Source organism: Phallusia mammillata, chromosome 7, assembly GCF_965637545.1.
Source record: "Phallusia mammillata chromosome 7, kaPhaMamm4.hap1.1, whole genome shotgun sequence".
Classification (NCBI taxonomy): Eukaryota; Metazoa; Chordata; class Ascidiacea; order Phlebobranchia; family Ascidiidae; genus Phallusia; species Phallusia mammillata.
The window spans coordinates 5277555-5297531 of record NC_137258.1 but is presented as its reverse complement, the minus strand read 5'-3'; the positions used below and the strand labels follow the sequence as shown (position 1 = coordinate 5297531).

Below are 19977 nucleotides of genomic sequence, written 5' to 3'. Positions count from 1 at the left end.
ACATGAACTACAGCGATCTACAGCGTAAACTCAAAATGCACACTGAAGTGTATTAGTCTACACTCTTACACTTTATCTTACACGACTTCACGACCTACGTGGCGCTATGCATAAATTTTCATTACGAAATCGCGTGTTAAAGACGTTGACTTAAAATCAAGAGACCATTCACCTAAAGATGCTGATTGGACAAATGTGCTTTATCTGCACAACCTTTCATAAAAGGAGTGAAGGTTCCGAGTGTTTATGATGTAAGTAGCTATTAGTGTGACCAAATTCTTGTTACATAATTCAAATGTTCCTTTGACAGGTATACCGTGTTGTGTCAGAAAATGACGTAACAGTCGTTGTGTCACTACTTTTGTGAGAAGTAAATTTATGTTTAGTTTCCAATTCAAGCTTTTGTTTTGCTGACAGAAACATTTGGATTAAAAAAAATGTGTTTATCTTGTACCGCGATTTCCCCCATCACCGATAACCAAAATAGGCAAATACATGTTGCATTTGCATTACTTACAGATGTGTCCGGACCTGTGGTGTTTTCATATTTTCTATCTGGACCTTTCACAAAACTAATTGAGTAGCCCTGTCGTAGGTGATAGTGAGTTCAGTTATGTTTCATTTAATTCAACCTAAACACAATATTTTTTCAATAGGTGCTCAACGTACAAGCCGAACATTTTCCGTTACAGTTATTTATTGTGTGCTGAAGCTTAACTTCATCTTTTGGAATAAAGGTCCTTCATACAGTTATGTTTTAACAATTGTGCAAAACACAGTAGCCTACTCCTTTTTTTCTTTATTTACAGGGTTCAAAGCAGAAAAAATGGTAAAACACATTCGCGTTTTCAAAAATACATTAAATGTGTGTAATACATTCTATCTATACATTTGAAGCAAATAATCATTGAAAAAACACCACGTTTACAAATGTTCCAACGAATTGTTTACACACAAACTTTATAGTAAAAAAACACATTTTTTTATACAATTTTCTACTGTTGTGTCATTATTACAGATATAGAGTCTCATGCATGAAACTTTAGTTTTTATTAGGCGCTCGGTTATAGGTGAAACAACCCAGAAATTTGTTTCTGACAAAGGTAACTGACCAGAGAATATTTGAACTTTGATATTAAATGTGCATTGTTACAATGACTTTCCTTGAATTGCTTTACAGGACGGGCAATGGTGGGTGGTTTGGTAATTGCTATCCATAATGAACGGGATCCATACACATAGAAGCCCTCCGAAGCAGCACAACACAAGAGCCCAAATCCATACATCAGGCTTAAGACTTGAACTGGTTGCAGTTACCACGTTCTGGTGACAGTTACAGCATGTTAGGTTGACTGGAGAAGTACCGAACACAGCAGGCCTGGCGTGCTGCTGGACCACAATAGTGCTTTGAACCACTGGTTGTGGTGCCATGGTTTGAATTTGGGGCGACGGCGGGTACGACTGTTGATTTGGTGGCATCCCTTGGTTTGGGTAAGGTTGGTTTTGAGGTGTTCCCTGATTCGGATAGGGTTGATTTGGTGGTGTGCCCTGGGGAGGGTACGGCTGGTGTTGCGGCGTGGTTCCCTGGGTGTATGCTGGTGGCGGCATCATATTTGTTTTCTCCATATTGTTTGACCTTTTCAAAATTGATATATTAACCTGAAAAATATATTGCAGTTAAAGTCATGCATCGAAGTTTATAGTGGACGAAACGCAGTCTTGGCTACGTTCCTGGCCCGAAATTTTTACAACTTCTGCCAAAACCAAAATAGCATTTCAACCAAAAAACTTACAACTTGCCAATCCCAACAACGTTCTAAACTAACTGCTATTTGTATCTACGAAACAAGAGCCAACTTATGTGCAAAAAATTTGCTTTCGCATTATAGCAAATGCTTAGAAGTTCAATAAACGCGTAAAGTATACTGATTGTTGACGCACCTAAAGTCATTACTAAATGCATTAAGTATTATCTGTATGTATTTGCTGTAATGACAGTGGGGTAATCAGGCTTAATCTAGCTGTTACAATGATCTTGACTTGCTCAGTTATTGGTACTATTGGCTGTAAATGTTTGCTAACAGACTCGCATTGTTTGATCCTTAATTTGCTAACAAAAACGTACCAACGTTCTTAAGAAACCCTAAACACTGTGCCTAATGAAGCCCTAATTAACTTTTGATGAGTTTGTTCATAACAATCAAGAACAAAGTAATCTCACACAGTAACAGCGTAAACAATTGCACATCCTAAAGGCAGACAACTCACGAACTGAGTTGCGCAATAAGGTGGATGCACTGTTTCCGCAAATACATTCTCTATTAGTCGTGTTTGTGTATTTACTATGCCTCATAGGTTTGCCTACCTACTACACAGTGCTTTGTTTGAAACGTTAGTAAGGAATTTACATAAATTAGGTTTTGTTGGTCCGGACACAGCTGCGTTTTAAAAAAGTTATTTTGAATTTATTCAAAGTTGAGGACTAAACGCACCATATGGTTTTGCTACTGACTTTACCATTTAATTTTGTCAAATCCATCATTTTGTTTTTGCGTTTATAGGCTACGTTATATAGTTGCTTAAATATTTTCCGAGAACGTTTCTTCTTCAGGCAAAGTTGAATTTCACTCAAACAAATGTGTTTGTCCAACTATCTATGCAAATGTAGGCCAGTATTATGCAAACAAACACCAAAATAAATGAAAAACAAACAATCTTCAAAAGATAATCATCAAGTGAAGTTATTCATATTTGTACATTTACAACGTTTTATTTACAAAAAATGTATTTCATGGTCGATATCATTTCACTCTCTCATGGAAATGTTCAACAGAATGTGATTTTCTTGTTTGCAGGTGACGAACATATGTTTGCATGGGCGTACCTTCTAGCGTGGACAGTTTCCTTTCATAAGCAAACTATTCTATTATTTTAAGTTCGTTTATTGCGTTGGTCTGCTTACAATTCATATGTGGGCGAGGAAGCAATATTACGTACTGATAGAATGAAGGCACGCTTCAGGTTTGCCCTATTGTATATTTTCTTTTACAGCAAACTTCTTGCTTAAACGCCTGATCACTCATGTAGACGTGTTCCATCCAGTTCTGTGTCGCTAGGGTCGGAGTTTTGTGGGGTTGAAACCTTGTCCAATTGCTGTTTGATTTCACCTGCTGTTGTAAAAAATGTGTTGGAACATTATTGTCATAAACTTTGGCGATTTAATTGGTCAGTTTGCATTTACTTATTCATGGTTTTTAAACTAATTTGCTTTATAAATTAAACTCTTTAGAGCCGATTTGCAGATCCTGCAGTAACATGCTGTTTGCTTTCTTGGTCTGAATTATCGCTGCGTAAATTGGTAACTTTAAAGATGATTTGCAGATAATTGTTGTAACATTGTAAAATACGCTAGATTTAAATATGCTTCGCAAAAGTGAAAAATGGCAATTATTTGAAAGGAGCTGAAATTTGTATTTGCTGTGTTTGCATTACACCCTATCTGTAAGACACCGTTGTTGCAAGCGATAATTTTTCTACAAAGCGTTTGTTTTGACCAAAAAATACAACCATTGCAGAAAATTATGAGACCCACACAAGAGGAACAAACACTTCACAAAGAGAATATCATAGATTATCTGAACTTGTGAGTCGATTAAGCTAATTTGTATGTGTATTTATTGTATGAAACTTGTTTCCATAAAATGTAGTGACAGAAAAGGACCAAAGTGACATTGCAACAAAACAATATCTTCTGGGGATGTAAGCTTTCCAGTTCACGATTGCATTCTTGGTGTTTGTTGTGATTATTTTAGGACTATGTTCTGTGTTGAGGTAAGTTGCATAAAGGAATCATGTCATGAATATGTCTGTGTAAATTTCGAGCAGCCTTTTCAGTTAACTTCGCAAGGTTTTAGCACTGCATCAAAGTAGTTATCTGTAAATACTTTAAATTAATCTATGTATCTCAGTAGGCTGAACAAAGTTTAATCTGTACATTTTGCACACATCTTGTTTAGGAATTGCAAAAGAGTTTAATAATAATCACACCATATTATTTAGGGTTTTTCTCACAAAACCTGTTTAGTTCTAGAATTTAGGGAGCTTTTAAGTATAGGAAACTAACCTAATAGTAAATGTTTTAAAATGTATGTTTTGGCCACACATGTGATACTTTTGGAGCAGGTTTCCTATTGCTAGGATATTTGCAATGAAGCACAGTGACAACATAATTCTCCCACAAGCACGATATATAGATTTGCTTTATAGAATAAGGTCATATTGTTTTGCTATTTGTAGATGAAAGAGAAATATGAAGATGTGGTTATGAACTCCATCCCACCAAAAAGACTGCAAAATATTTTAGAATACATGTATTCTGGTGATATTGATGTAACAGATGAAAATGTGTTTGAGGTGCTGGAGGATTCTGAATACACACAAATGAAAAGTATTTTTGTTGCTTCAATTGTTCCTGTAAATAGACAAACATTACACTAATAAAAACAACATTGTGAGTGTTATTTAAAAAAATAATAGTTTGACTACCAAATTTTATTATCCACTTCACATGACATTTAAACATGGCATTTAAACATTCAGTGTAACTTTTGCAAAAAAATAATGAAATAGGCTTTCAAGTCCTGTCCTAGCTGGTTGACAATCTTTGTTGGCATTTTTTAGGTCTGAAGTTGTTTTGCAATTTGTTTATTCTTCAAATTATATCAGCTAAAAATTGTTTGAAACTGCGAGCTTGTGCTCAGCGATACAACTTAGAAGATGTTTTGGTAAAATCAAACCTGTCAATTGCTGAAAACTTTACAACTGTTGTAAAACAAAGTGATTTCATGAAGCTTGATGTTGAAGATCTTTCTGTCATAATTAACTTGAGAAAAAAAGTAAGTACAATATTTTTTGTCATTACAAAAGGGTAGTTATAGTTTTATTATTATACCTTTTGCAGAAATGTGAGGAAGCAGCATTTGAAGGTATTATGAAATGGGTTAATCATAACCCTCTACAACGTGAGGAGTTGTTTGTAAAACTTTTTTCCAAAATTGATATTTCTTCAATAAGTCTTGACTACCTTGCTGTAATTTCCAAAGAGGTAAAAAATGAATGCAATTGGGTATTACAGCAAGTATGATTTTTTGCTTCATCCCAATAATGCCTACTACGTAAACTAAAAAATGCAAGAAAATGAAACAGGAGTAGGATCCTGAGTGACCTTAATCACAGACAAACAATAAAAAATTTGGCGGTAGATGACTTTGTTAAAAACGTTTGTTTCTAAAAAAGGAAAAACTTTTTTGTTTTAGAATTTGGTTAGAAACAATTTGGTTTGTTCCAACATATTGGTTGATGCTTTTGCAAACCGGACAAGTGTGAGTGGTAAGCATTACAAGTTTGGAGTAACCAATGTCTAGCAAATTGTTCCATTCCCAAAAAGAAATGCAAAGTTGCATAATATGTTTCAGAAACTGGCAAGGAAATATTTGTGATTGGAGGTCTGTATTCTAAAATCGAATGTGTTGGTTACGATGTTAATGGTAAACAATCAAAAAGGTTTCCAGTAAGTTTTATGTTGGGTAAATGAGTTTTATTTCCAAGGAGATTGTAAATGTTTTGCGACTGAATGTAATTTTAAAACTTTGAATGTGTCTGTTTCAAAAGCTCTTGGACAATCTTCTCAAGTGGACAAATTGTTAAATAGCAACAAGATCATAATTCTGCTACTTTGATTTGGTAATAAACATGTCTGGCCCCTGACAATTATTTGCCAAATTTTATTCTTAAAATTTTTACAATGTATCATGAAACGTTTACTTTATCAAGTTAGATGGCTTTAAATGCATTACTGTTATAGGAAAAATGTCACAAACACCATATAATACATAAATTCTTTCCATACATAAATTTGGCATAATTTTTCAGTAAAATTCATTGACTTTTTGTCTGCACTAGAATTTGAACTTTAAACGGGTTGGAGCAACCTCAGTGAAAGTTGGTAAAAAAGTTTATGTTGTTGGTGGACATGATGGTGATAAAAATTTTTCAAAAAGTTGTGAGATGTTAGATTTATATGACCAAACAAAATGGAATGTTTCTGCTGAAATGTTGGAGCCTCGTGTCTATTGTGGATCTGGTGTAATTAACGGTACTTTATTGGGTTTCTGCTTTTTTCCAGTTTGACAGGTCATGATGAGTTTGTCAACTCTAGAAGTTGCTTAAAATGCCTCTTGTGGTCAAATTGGTAAACACTGTAAATGAAAGTATATAGTGGACATGTTTTAATGTTTGTTTCCTTTGGAATCAAAAATAGTCATCAAAAAATATTTTGTTAAGTGAAGGTAAGGGAATAAAAAGAAAAGAGTGAAAAGCCTTTTTCCTATTAGACTAGATGCATTCGATTCTACAGCAAACATGTTTGTTTGAAATGACCGTGTGTTTCTTAACAGAGCTGTATTCCAATAGGTCTTTTAAAACATGGTCTTTATTGTAAAATTGTAATTGTTTTAATATGTGGGATTTGTGTATTATAGGACAGATTTTTGTCACTGGAGGATTTCATGACATTTACTTGTCAAGTTGTGAAAAGCTTGAAACCCAATCCAACAAGTGGACAAAGATTAAAAACATGTTGCATCCAAGAGGATATCATGGAACTGTTGTATTTAATGGTAGCATACTTATTGTATTAAATTATAGTATTATTGTTTTTGATACCTAATCATAACAAACGTGTCTGATACTTAATCATAACAAACATTGGATCGGTGCTACTAAAACAGAAAATAACTGCAAAACCTTTATGGTTGAATATGCAACAATATAAACCATATGTTGTCCATAAAGGTATTAAGGCACAGCAACCCCAAAATTTTATTTTAAGTAGTACATGCTGAAGAAGTTTGCTACATGAAATAATAGTGACACAGACGGCTTTAACCCTGGGTTGGACAACATAGGTGGACACTAGCTGTGTGAAATCACACACTTACTGTATAAAAACTTTGCAAGTCAAATGATCTTGAATAATCATTAGATACAGGTATTAAAAAACAATACACAGTAAATGTTCAAATCTGTAAGAAACAGTTGTCACAGAATACAGCAACAAGGGAAATTTGGTCATATATTTGTTAATCATCACAATGTAAGCAATATAAAAAAAGTTTTGACTAGTTTAACTCAACTAGTGTCAATGTATGACTTTAAAACATTATTGAGTTTTTAGTGATGAAGATGGTGCATGAAATCAAAAGCTATTTAGGGGGCAAACATTTGATAAACGCTGTATGAGATTTTGTTTAATGTACACCTTGATAGCATAAGGACAAACTATAAAAATTATAAAACCCAGGAAATTAAAGATTCAAATTAATATGAGATCCAGTGTAATCAGTAATTGTTTTTATCATTTTTTAGATGTGCTTTACTGCATCGGTGGTTGGAATGGCCATAAAGCTTTAGCTTCATGTGAATGTTATGAGATTAAAAGTGGGCAATGGGATGAAATACCTCCTCTTAATAAAGCAAGATGTGGATTGGCATGTGTTGTCTTGAATGGGGAAATATATGCAATTGGTTTGTCACATAGTAGTTAATGACTAGTACAACACTTGAAGTTTTATGTTGTTAAAAGTTTTCCTTCTAGCCAAATGTTTGTTTGTATCACACACCTGTTTCATTTATTTGTGTTCACAGTTTTACAGTCTAAAATAGGCAAGTTCATATAATTTTCCCCAAAAGAATGGTTTACCTATTTATAAATTTATACACATTGGAAAGGTGTGTGAAAATACGTGAAAATTTTTTACTCCAGTTGACTCAATTTAATTCCAACACAATCACTAAATATTTAGGATTGCACATACATGAAGTTTTATTTCATGGAGTTGTTGCATTGTAAAGTAATGGGGAACATTTTGTGTCAAAAGCTTAACCCTGATTTTAGAGTAAAGTTAAACTATTTTCGACCGAGTTTTCTAATGAATTAGATAAAAAACATAGTAAATTAAATTGGAACATTGACACAATACAATATGTATTCTTTTACTTGCAAATAAATGTAGCCACTTGGGTTTAACTTTTAATTTGATATGTATGCTTCTAAAGGGGGCAAAAGTGGTGACCACAATCTGTCAACAGTTGAAAGGTTTAAACCAAATTCAAATCACTGGGAAATACTGGCTTCACTGCAAATTTCTCGGAACCGTCTATGTGCTTGCATTGTTGAAAATAAAATCTTTGTCATTGGAGGGTAAGATACTTAGTTTTCCTTTATCAGTAAACTGTCAAGTGTGCAAAGAAAGGTTAATGACTCTAAGCATTTCTAGATTTACTGATGATTTGGGGAACACTAAACCTGTCGAAATTTACAACCCTGCTTTGGATTGTTGGACAACTTCATTCGAAACTGAGGAAAATGTGTACGGTGCTACTGTTGTTACACTGTAAATAAGACCAAGTTACGCTGTGATATCAATTAATTACTTCGCCGATTTTTGAAATTTAATGCAAAACATCAAGAAACGTAGACATGCATAAAACCTAAAATAATGGATTTTTTTATGTATAGTTTGTCATTATATTTCGCCGTGAACTTCCATCTTTTTCGTCACAATTTCTTTTTTTAAATTGATAAGGGATCTTTTAATGCATTCTTATTTTCTGCTATAAATGGGTGGATAGGGGATCACATGTTTGTTCCAAGAACAAAATGACCATTTGGGAGTAAACAACTTGTTATGTGTTCGTTTTCGTTGTTTGTGACTTGGGATTATTGCCCACCATGGGTGGTAAGCATGGGCGTCCGCAGGATAAAATACAGGGGAGGGCAATACTATCGTCACATCGCTGGTTGATAAACGGCATTTCATAACAAAAATCATCCGACAGTGCTACTCATTCTTGCCAATCCCAAAGCAGCAAAATAGTACAATAAATACAATATCAACTGTCACTGAAGTAGGTAGTAGGTTGGCAATGACGTAATAATATGCTTGTTAGCGAGCTATTGTTAAGTAATAATGTTAGATTCATTTAATTTGTTGTGAAACTTTATCCTGTTCTGTTACAGCTTGTATTGGGCGTGTTTAACAGGGTGGAGTCCCACGACGTCTTCAATTTACGTTATCGGAATAGTTTCTGTTTAACACTGTGTGAATGTTTATCATGTTTTGTTTTAAGTTGCGGTTTTTTCGACCGTTTGCGTTTTTCATTTTTTCCAGAGGGGGGGCGGGCGCCCCCTCTTGCCCCCCGCTGCGGACGCCCATGGTGGTAAGCACAGTGCGTTGAAAAATGGGAATGCTAGCGCGGCACTGGCGTTGCACTTGCGACGTTTGGTCGTTGAAGCGCGATGGAGCGACATGTCACAGAATCATGAGTTCGCCACAAATCATGAATTTAATAAACGGTTTATGAAAAAGCCAATAAAACTTTCCGAAATCCACAAACATAAACGTATGTGCAGAACTGAAAGGAATGGATTGTTGTTTAAACAATCCTAAGTAGGTGTCGTGTTTTTGTTATAGTGGTGCTTTGTATTTTGCTTGTGTGTAACGTTAAAGCGTAGATTGCGCAGGTGTGTTCTGCTGAGTGGTTCGGTAAACACATTTCGCCGCAGTTGCGCGTTTCAGTAGGCAGAAGAAAAAGGTTAAAACTATTTTTATTATTTTGCAAAACACTCGTGCGTCAATATTAAAAACTTGCACTTGACATCATGAATAAACATCATTCATTCAATTTACGGACTCGAAAACATTGTCTCGGATCACAATTAGTTGTTGTGTTTGCGAATCGTTCAGCGTTCAAGATATTTTAAGCACATTTGCAGTGTTTTCAGGTAAGTTATATTTTTATTTAGATTAACTATAAATTGTACCATTTAGATTAACCATAAAAGTGTAACATTTTGTCAGATTTAAGGGATTGGACTGGTTGACGTCGTTCTTATTACTATATTATTACAGAGGTACCTTTTGCTAAAGATACTTACACGGTACACCATAATTCCTTGCCTATCAGAACTATTGCTTGTCTTAGCTTAGTCCGACAAAGCCGACGAGTGTTTTACCCTTTAAGTTTATTAAGAGATGATTAGAGAGAAATTGCCTTACATCGCATGTAAATATATAGTGGTAAAGGTAATGATCGCGTAACTGCACAATTGTTCAGAAGGTATTAAATAGCGACAATTGATAAACTAAGGTCGATGACGAAATATGATTTTCATGCCATCAGAGCAGTAGTGGGATTCAGTCGGTGCCATAGAACCGTCTCACGAAATTTTTTGAGATCAGCGAACCGGTTAACATTACTGGTTACTGTCAATGGACTTTTTGCAACCGAATCGGCTAAAAAAATCTGACTTTCGTGATAGAACCTGCTGATTAATAAAATTTGAATCCCACCACTACCAGAGTCACTGGTATGATATTATTCGCGCTTATTTATAACTTCAATACACGGTACTCCACAACCTCCTTTGTTTACTTTAGAACAAACACCGATTTCTGAATGACAATGCTATCTTTCTGCGAAGCTATTTATTAAGTTAATTTTTAATCAAGTTACTGCACAAGGTCAAAAAAGCATTTCCATATCTGTACAGCGGTGTTGTGCATGTCTAGTTCCCATGACAAATATCTACACAGGCGTTTAGTGGGGCAATAATCGACTCAGCAAATTGCTGACAATAATTGCTGAGTAATTTTTGCTGTATATTCGGATCGGTTCTTTTGCTTGAACCGGCATGAAACCCGAACCAGAAAATAAACATTTTTAAAACCTGAACCCGAATCCTTAAAAACAAGACAAAGAGAACCCGAACCGAACCTTAACCCATATGACAAGCGGTTCAACTTCTTAATCCAGAGCAGGGGTTCTTAACCAGGGGTACGTGTAGCCTCCCTTTGGGAGCACAAAGAACCAAAGCAGGGGGTAGCCTACGACATGTTGTGTGAAATTATACGCTATTTAGGCATATTTGTAAAGAATGCGTAACAAGTTTCTTTGTTATATGTCTTTGACTGATTGTTGGTGTGCTGTGAATATTGTTGAACTTACAAGACTGTTTTAATGTATGCTTTCAGCACCTAAGTTATAAATACACTGAGTTAATTCCTGTTATTACAATTTTATTTAATTTCAGTTGTTTTTGCAACGATATTTTAAGCACATTTGTAGTGTTTTCAGGTCTATTTTTATTTAGGTCAACCATAAATTTTTACTTTAGGAGACGTATTTTTTTGCTTCTTTACACCACAATTTTCTTGGATATCAGAACTGCTGCTTGTCTGAGCTTTGTCCAACATCAAGTTACTGCACAAGGTCAAAAAAGCATTTCCATATCTGTACAGCGGTGTTGTGTCTATCCCAGTAGGCACTGACACGTTTTTTTCACGTATATTTTATGGTCGAGACGTGTGATTTTTCAACGTTGAAATTAGATGCGTTATTTGGTGTAGAATGCAAACTTGCATCTACGTCTTTTTCCCGTACATTATAAACGTATATTAAACGTGATGAAATAGACGTTGCCATAACGTTGATTTTTGGTGTAGATTGCAAACTTGCTTCTACGTCTTCTTCGCGTACATTTATCAACGTATATTAAACGTGATGAAATAGACGTTGCATAACGTTGATTTTTGGTGTGGAACGCAAACACTATTCTACGTCTTTTTCGCGTACATTATCAACGTATATTAAACGTCCGTAAATAGACGTTGCCCTAAGGTTGATTTTTGGTGTAGAATGCAAACTTGCATCTACGTCTATTGCGTGTATGTTATCAACGTATATTAGATGTCATGGAAAAGACGTCGTAATAACGTTTCTATTCGGTGAAAACTACGATCATTGATTATCGTCGTTTGTGCGTAGAAAACGTCGTTTAAGTTTGGAGTAGCAGGCCGACACTGGTCTACGTCTTTGCATGCACCTCAATAGTAGCTACTACTAAAGCATCTGCAAAACAAAGCACTTAAGTTCGTGGAGTCACGATTTAATAAAAAGAACATTTAGACATTAGCATGCTATGCAGAGGAAAATGAGGAATTGAATGAATCCTCTGCAGAATCACTCTTGCCTCCTTTACGTGCAGGGGCGTGCTTCAAATATTCTGCAGCTCTGCGTGTAAATTCTGCTTCACTGAGATCTTGATGGTTGCAGCGTATGCTTTCTTAAAAAAAACATAAAAGTTTTGTGTCGAAAACTATATTAAACAATATTTTGTTTAAAACTGTATGTACTGTTTACCTAATATTATTGCAAAAAGTTGAGAGTCGGCAAAAGCAAACTTTCCATGGTTTCCCCGTAAATTCATTTTTGCCATGAGACTATTTGAAAACAATCTAAAAACACAAAACAAGTTTGTTGACATAGATAAATGACATGAAACAATTTCTAATTCACTTACGATTTGATTGTTTTGTTGACAGCCTCACGTTTTGTGTATCCACCAATTAACTTCAACTGTGAAACCTGAAATTGTAAATATACCTTGACAAAACCATTGCAATTTAAAATATTACCAACACACTTTACTGACATTAACTATTGTTTACATTTGTTTATAATGTTACAAGTTTTGAAGCTAAACAAGAAGATACTATAAATATGATGCTTTTAACCTAAATTCCTGTTGTGTATCATACCAATTCCTTTCTCTGCTCTGGATCTTCTATTTTGCCTGCAAGCGTATAAACTTCATCTAAAGTGTGCATCTGCTGTGGTTTGTGTATGACATGCTCTGTACTTGATGATGCTTTAGAATTACTTGCGATACTTTCCTTTATATCAAGCAACATGCTGAACACTCTCTTCTGAAATCCTATATATGTAAAGTTGTATAGTTAAGAGCAGCACACAATGACCTATGCACACAACATGTTTGGATACACATCAAATTATAATGGTTTCAATCCTAACATGAATAAACTAGGTAAGTGCAACTTACGTTCCTTGGACATTGGATATGCCCTCTTCCTATTGCGCTGCTCTGGCAGATGAATATCTAAATACAACACAATGCCTTAAACTCTAAAATATATGGGCAAACTCGATTATTGTTGTGCTTAACATTTTGCTTCAGACATTCTGATAATTAAAGTATTTCGTTCTCCATGGCAACAACGTAAAAAAGGATACAGCATTGAGTTGGTTTTAATCACCTTTTTCGACTTGTTTTTCACCTTCATCAATCTCAATTAGTTCTTTATCTTTCTCAATTAGTTCTTCATCTTTCTCAATTAGTTCTTCAGTGTCTGAGTTACTGTCACCTGAGCAAAGTTATATTCAGGTATTACACTGCAAATCAAATAGGTTTAACAATCATAATGCATAAAATATACATGGCACAAAGTCTTCATGGGTTTTCTTGGTTCTTTTTCTTTTCGGTTCTGTGTCTGAATATTCTTCCATAGTGGTTGTATAATCGTATCTTTCACACTCCTTGATGTTATCTAACAAAGATGTTAAATTTCAAAACATGCTAATTTTTGTTTTATCCCCTTTGTGTTAACAAATGGCCATTTGCAACACATTCTATGGTTAAAGTAAAAACACCACCCCTTCCTATGATATGGTTATACTGGTGATTCCCATTAAATTAGACGACTTCTACATTTTCATCATACAAAGTAAAATATGTCTCTATTTGTCAAATTTAAAGTTACACTGGGGAACTTTCTAGAATGGAAAAAAATAAAATAGCAAATTATGTATTGTTGTGCCAATACCTGATGAAAACTTTACTTTTATGACTGGAAACTTTTGCCAATGCAGTCCAGGTATTGTCCGCTGCTTCCTTAATTTTTCAGCATTTTGACCTTTTGGTGGCCAGTAAAGGACACCTTCTTTAATCCAGGTGCATGGCACAGCACCTTCTTCTTCCACATCTGCTTCTTTCCATACAGCTAATTTCCACGCTGACATACTTAACTTGCTGCTATGACTAAAATACATTTCAATATTAAATGGATGTAATTTTGCAATTTACCATTGGCAAAAAAACGAAACCCTTTGAGACAGAAATACATATCATTTTATGACGTAAAACACTGTTAACAACTTGTTTTTGATAAAAGGGAGCAATAGAATTTGCAAAATATATGTCTAATTTCAAGGAACAACATGGGTTTTGAAACCAACTTTTTAGTTTGCTTGTTGGAATGACATCACAAATAAACCTATCACAGCATTTCTGTTTTAAAAACACAACTTCTCTAGAATTTGGCAACAGAAAACAATTATCCCTTATATTTGTAGAAGCATGGAGAAGCTCTGTGTCTGGCTTTGAAGAACAAAATGTATGTTTATCAAGTTCATCCAATCGTTTGGCAATCTGAACAAATGGATTATGTGAATTTCTAACCATATTTTTTACAATACGTAAATAATTCTCAAATGGAAATGCAGATATATTGTGTAAAGACTGTCCAAAATGTTTTACATCATCAACTAAATGTTCCAAGCAATGAACATTGTAGACAACAAATGTTTCACCATAAATGTTTGCTGCATTATTTACAAACATACAACACAGGCTTTTTGCAAATGGCAGATTTTTTGTTCTGTTGACAACATCTTCATTCAATAACAGTCCAACAGCAACAGAAAGTGTCATAAAATTTAGGAATACTTTTCGTTCCAGTACATCTTTTAATATTGCTGGCCCAGTATAAAGCAAAAAAGTACGAAACTCTGTAGCTTTCCAACGATCAACCTCAAGTAATGATCTGGGTTGTCTTGAAAAGTCACGAGGCAACTTTCCATTTAACATGCATAATTGCTCTGAAATTTGGCTAAGTTGATTTGCAGATAGCCTACAGCAGCGTGGACCCTTTCTCCAAAATAAAATCATTCTTCTAACCACACCCAAACATATAAGGTGCATGTAGTCTAATGCAAACTCTGTGACACATCCAATTCCACTGGCAATCAATGGAGTTAAGCTTTTTTGGTGGTTAAGGTAGACAAACTTATTAAATAGGTCATTTGTACGTTTTTGTGGTTCCTCTTCAGCACAGGAGTATACAACCCTTGACTTCCAAGTCCCTTTAATAGTGCATCTTTCACATGCATAATATGAATTGTGGCTTTTAATGCATTTAAGAAAAGCACGTGCTGGTGCATCACAAATAAATGCATGGATTTTGACTTTAATGACCTTTTTGTGACAATAGACCCCGTTCTTTTGCAGTTCATCATACTCCTTTAAAAAATCCTGCATGTACTCTGTAACAGGATCCGGCTTTGACAGCCCGCAAAATATTGCTACAATGAACGGACACTGTTTATCAAAAGAACATAAAATGGGCCATAGTTGTACATTGGATGACTTGTGGAATGGAATTCCATCAACATTTACTTTTAAATATATTACCTCTGGTACATCAGTCATTTTATCAAGAATTCTTAGAAGACATCTTCCAATACCAAAGTACAAATATGTGCCACCACAAACGTTTCTAGTTTCAATTTGACGTGGAGTTAGTAAAAGAGTTCGGGGATCTTTTGGCAAATCTAAACCAAATTCCCTTAATATTACCAACAGATCACCTAATCCAGTTCTTGTTATGTGATGAGTAACAGCCCAAGAAGCTAATTTTGGTTCAATTTTACTGCAAGATTCAGTTTGAACATTTAAACAACTTACAGCATGTTCATCACAATCGTCTGATTCCTCTGACACACTGAGACCACTTCTACTTGCCCAATCAAATGTTGATGCTGACTCCCCAGTGTCCGAATGGGAATCGTCTACTTCAACTATTGCCTTCTGTCTTTTTGCTGGACTAACATAGCTCTCCGTTGACTCTTCACTCGAAAGTAAAAGGTCATCCATAACTTTTTGTTTATGTCGCCATCTTCTGTGGTATGCCATTTCTTAACCAACCTTTTCTCACGAAGTCACTTGCGCAACACGAGATACGAAACAAATTTGTCCTAGAGCTCTATAAACTTGATACTATGCCTGGCAGCAATAGCTTATTTAAATTTGTCCTAGATTGCGTTAAATCAAATATTATTGCACATACTGAGTTACAGAACAATAAAACCACAATCACACATCCTATAATACATTAATAAACCCGATTCACTAAGATACATTACTTAAATTACGTACAGTGCGCCACGCCATCGACCACGCCATTATCCAACGGGCGACGTTTTCACGCTTGACTTCACAACTATTTCGCAAGATTCAAATTACGGTTCAATTATTTCGTGATGATGAGGGGCATCGATTGTCTGATATCATGATTTGTTGACAAACCAAGCAGGCGCATGTTATATTTTGAATAAATTGGAGCTAGAGTTTGAGTCGTTTAAATTTTCATCATATTTTAAATATTCTTGTACGTTTGAGTTAATTAAGAACGTACGTAACCTTTATTATTACATGTGTATAGTATTTATTTTAACTGCATTTACACCTTGAAGTGCCAACTTTAATTCTCCAACTGTTTTTAGTTCTATTTTATGTCATAAAATATAATAAAAACTTTATTTCAACGTCTAGATTTTCCACTTTAATTTAACGTAATTCAACGTCCAGTTTTTGTTGTTGATTTAATGTTATTTAGACGTTGAAATAAAGAATTTAATTCTACGTCTAGTTTTTTTTTGCTTCAATTTAACGTTATTTAGACTATGAAGTAAAGACTACTATTCTATGTCTAACGTTTCACTTCAATTCAACGTTATTTAGAGGTTGAAGTAAAGACTTAAATTCCACGTCTAGTTTTTTTGCTTCAATTCAACGTTATTTAGTCGTTGAAGTAAAGATTTTAATTCTACGTCCAGAATTTTACTTTAATTCAACGTTATTTAGACGTTGAAGTAAAGACTTCAATTCTGCGTCCAGCATTTTACTTTAATTCAACGTTATTTCGTCGTTAAAGTAGGCTAAAGACTTTAATTCTACGTCCAGCATTTTACTTTAATTCAACGTTATTTAGACGTTGAAGTAAAGACTTTAATTTTACGTCCAGTTTTTTACTTTAATTCAACGTTATTTAGTCGTTGAAGTAAAGACTTTAATTCTACGTCCAGTTTTTTACTTTAATTCAACGTTATTTAGTCGTTGAAGTAAAGACTTTAATTCTACGTATAGTTTTTTACTTCAATTCAACGTTATTTAGTCGTTGAAGTAAATACTTTAATTCTGCGTATAGTTTTTTACTTCAATTCAACGTCATTTAGTCGTTGAAGTAAAGACTTTAATTCTACGTCCAGTTTTCTACTTCAATTCAACGTTATTTAGACGTTGAAGTAAAGACTTTAATTCTACGTCCAGCTTTTTACTTTAATTCAACGTTAATTGCACGTTTAAGTAATGACCTAAATTCAACGTTGGGTAATCGACGTCCATACGACGTTTAAAAAACGGTAATTAAATGTACGTTGTGATTTAAACCATTTCTCAACGTTTTTTTCACGTCGATGTGTGGTAAAAAAAATTGTGTTGAAATATGTACGTAATTTTGACCAAAAAAGTACGTAACATTTTGATAGATGACGTTGATTTGACGTCTCGACCTATAATCAACTGAAAAACAAACGTGAAAAAGACGTCGAGTGCCTGCTGGTATAGTTCCCATGACAAATATCTACAAAAAAACTAGGTTAATTGGTGCCGTTCTTGACTTGTAGTTTGCCGACCGTGCAGCGGTACTAAGTTTTTAACGCACCTTAGTTTACGTTGTGCTACAATTCGTGTTTTTTTAGCACTGAACAATAATACTACAGACTTGTTTTAAACACTGTACTGCTGCAATCAAAACTTTTCAGTCAATAGCTGGATAACTTTAACATATGTCTAGCTTCAAAGCAAAACAAATATTACGATTTACGAACACTTTTTTAGTCGAATTGTGACTCAAGAATATTTTATAGATTATGAAGTAAGTTTTGAAAAATTGCGGTTCATTTCTAGTTCAAAGTGTGCTGCATGATGGGTAACAACAAAGTTGGTCCAGCAGTTTTCTATCTTGTATCAAGGAAACCAGTTTTAATGCATTGTGTCAAATGCAAGTCAGAGGTGCTCACCCGAACAAAATCTAAAATGACCTTTTCTGGACAAGTACAAGTTGTGTGTTTATGTATACTCACTATTGGACTGTTGGCATGGATACCTTTCATTATTGATTCAAACTATGCTGTATTTCACTTTTGCCCTAACTGTAAAGTTTGTCTTGGTGTGAGTTACAAAGATGATTGCTGCTAATGCTACTGTTTCGTGATTTATGGTCTTTGATTATTTTAGCATGTGTGTTAATTGTAACACATATAACACCTGTGTCAATTATGTTTCGTGCAATTTCTAATTGTGTATCTTTGCCCAATTATGGACCGTATATCGCCTTTGGCTGTCAATGCCTGACAGAATTAAAATTTCCATTGAGCTTTATAAAAACATACTTAATTGTATCTATTGCATTCCTTGAAGTAGAGAAATATAATGCTAAAAAATATGAACTATTTCCGTTTTAAAGATCCAAATATATTCAATCAATAGATAGGCTATGTGTTTTTGGTTGCCGGAACAAGTAAAAAAGTTGGAATAAAAAAATGGGTGTAATTCGTAATTAATCGTTTTTTGAGTGCCAAATGAATCTAAAGATGCAACAGGGCCTACGACAAATATTTGCACAAAATGTGAGCACATTTTTTGTTTTGTTTGCGTATGCCCAGAATTGTTTATTTGCCACGATGAGATGCAGGGAGTCTAACCGGAACTGAACCCGAACCTTATTATTATCTTAGTTTGTTTACTCACTTATCACTGTTAAATTATTGTTTTTCAGATGTCCCCATTATATTAGTATTCCTTTGTTTGCCATGATGAGTTTTTTGGTGGGCACTGTCAAGCAACCATCTGAGAGCATGTGTTTTCATCCTGTGCACATTCACTGAACTGCATGTCTTACTAGTATAGTACATTTGTCAAATTAAAATCACTATTACTGTGTTGCCACACTGGTTTTGCTTTTTGCACACGTGTTTTTTGTCGCACTAGTTATCTTACTTGCGTTGTGAGGTGAATAATGATTCACCAGCAGCTATTACTGTTTTTACTGGTCATGCTTTTTATCATGACCAAGCACAATATTATTACACTGCTTTGGAAAACGTTCACTTAAAACCACTGTTCTTTTGTGTGATTTGTTGTGTATGCACCTAATAAAAAAGTCCCTGTGTTGTATCAAAAAACTAACGCTGCCGCTCGGAGCTTTTCTTTTTCAGTTACAACATCCGCAGTTCGCGACCCATCAACTATACAAAGTGTCACGGAATGGCAACAGCTGAGCTGATGAGGTTCCCCCTACCCTTGTATCACAAGAATCTATGGACTCATTGATCTGTTTTTTTTAATTCCGTTTTTTTTCCTCTTTTGTTTTTTCTTTTTTATGTTGTACAACTTTCATGTTCAATCGTCACTATGTTTGTGCTGCACCCTTCCTTCCGGCGCCGGAAACTATCCAACAGGGTTTCTTTTGGTGGTTTCTTTTCCTGTTGAACCCCACCCTCTTTCCCTAACACGGGTGGTTAGATTAGGTCCCAACCTGGCTGGTTCCACCAACGTCTCCCCCCAGTCTTGATGTCCCAATGCGCCAACCTCACCCTCCGTTGTGAGTCCCTGCCACATAACGCTATTAGTAACGGTGTAGCTGCAGCGCGTTTATCATCTTTCCACCAATTGTGCCCTTACCTTTGTCGCACTTTATAACGTCCCAACGTTGCGCAGCTATTTCCGGCTTGGTGAATATTTTAGTGCAATTGTGCTGCTACGATTTGTATCACCGGCGAAATAAACTCAACTCAACTCAACTCAACCCGCGAATCGATTTTAGCGGTTTATTTTACCGTAAACCCGAACCTCAAATTACAATTTTCTAAAAACTCAAATCGAAGTTGAACCCTATATTTGTTTGACGTTAGACCTCAACCTGACCGAACCCCCAAAAC

General features: G+C 34.9%; 3 protein-coding genes across 4 annotated transcripts; 1 reads left to right on the top strand and 2 right to left on the bottom strand.

The window, feature by feature from the left end:
• Positions 1–813: 813 nt before the first annotated feature.
• On the bottom strand, positions 814–1656 carry LOC145238967 (lipopolysaccharide-induced tumor necrosis factor-alpha factor homolog). Its single transcript, XM_080102263.1, has one exon. It carries the CDS (start codon positions 1624–1626, stop codon positions 1150–1152), a length of 477 nt encoding a protein of 158 aa, XP_079958389.1. The 5' UTR covers positions 1627–1656; the 3' UTR covers positions 814–1149.
• Positions 1657–2834: 1178 nt separating this feature from the next.
• Positions 2835–9744, top strand: LOC145239349 (kelch-like protein 12). Its single transcript, XM_080102653.1, has 13 exons — positions 2835–3021; positions 3576–3643; positions 3708–3831; positions 4297–4447; positions 4681–4895; positions 4961–5104; positions 5316–5388; positions 5475–5569; positions 5962–6154; positions 6540–6677; positions 7426–7584; positions 8116–8260; positions 8337–9744. Exons 3-13 carry the CDS (start codon positions 3817–3819, stop codon positions 8455–8457), a joined length of 1449 nt encoding a protein of 482 aa, XP_079958779.1. The 5' UTR covers positions 2835–3021; positions 3576–3643; positions 3708–3816; the 3' UTR covers positions 8458–9744.
• Positions 9745–11597: 1853 nt separating this feature from the next.
• Positions 11598–15705, bottom strand: LOC145239400 (uncharacterized). 2 transcript variants are annotated; one of them, XM_080102710.1, is made up of 9 exons: positions 15662–15705; positions 13743–13957; positions 13356–13466; positions 13176–13283; positions 12962–13018; positions 12660–12835; positions 12422–12486; positions 12262–12356; positions 11598–12184 (listed from the first exon to the last, which is right to left on the bottom strand). In XM_080102710.1, the coding sequence occupies exons 1-9, from the start codon at positions 15670–15672 to the stop codon at positions 12039–12041; spliced, it is 984 nt and encodes a 327-aa protein (XP_079958836.1). In that variant the 5' UTR covers positions 15673–15705; the 3' UTR covers positions 11598–12038. The 2 variants fall into 2 exon arrangements, with proteins under 2 accessions (XP_079958836.1, XP_079958837.1); XM_080102711.1 differs by having other exon boundaries at positions 12060–12180.
• Positions 15706–19977: the final 4272 nt, after the last annotated feature.

Excerpts from the sequence above, each read along its gene's own strand:
- LOC145239400 (XM_080102710.1), bottom strand. Across the intron at positions 12,487-12,659 it reads CAGAGCAGAGAAAGGAATTG|GTTTCACAGTTGAAGTTAAT; the intron begins GTATGATACACA and ends TTACAATTTCAG. Across the intron at positions 12,185-12,261 it reads ACTTTTTGCAATAATATTAG|AAAGCATACGCTGCAACCAT; the intron begins GTAAACAGTACA and ends GTTTTTTTTAAG.
- LOC145238967 (XM_080102263.1), bottom strand. The coding sequence starts at position 1,626 with ATGGAGAAAACAAATATGATGCCGCCACCAGCATACACCCAGGGAACC.
- LOC145239349 (XM_080102653.1), top strand. Across the intron at positions 6,678-7,425 it reads TGGAACTGTTGTATTTAATG|ATGTGCTTTACTGCATCGGT; the intron begins GTAGCATACTTA and ends ATCATTTTTTAG. Across the intron at positions 7,585-8,115 it reads TGGGGAAATATATGCAATTG|GGGGCAAAAGTGGTGACCAC; the intron begins GTTTGTCACATA and ends ATGCTTCTAAAG.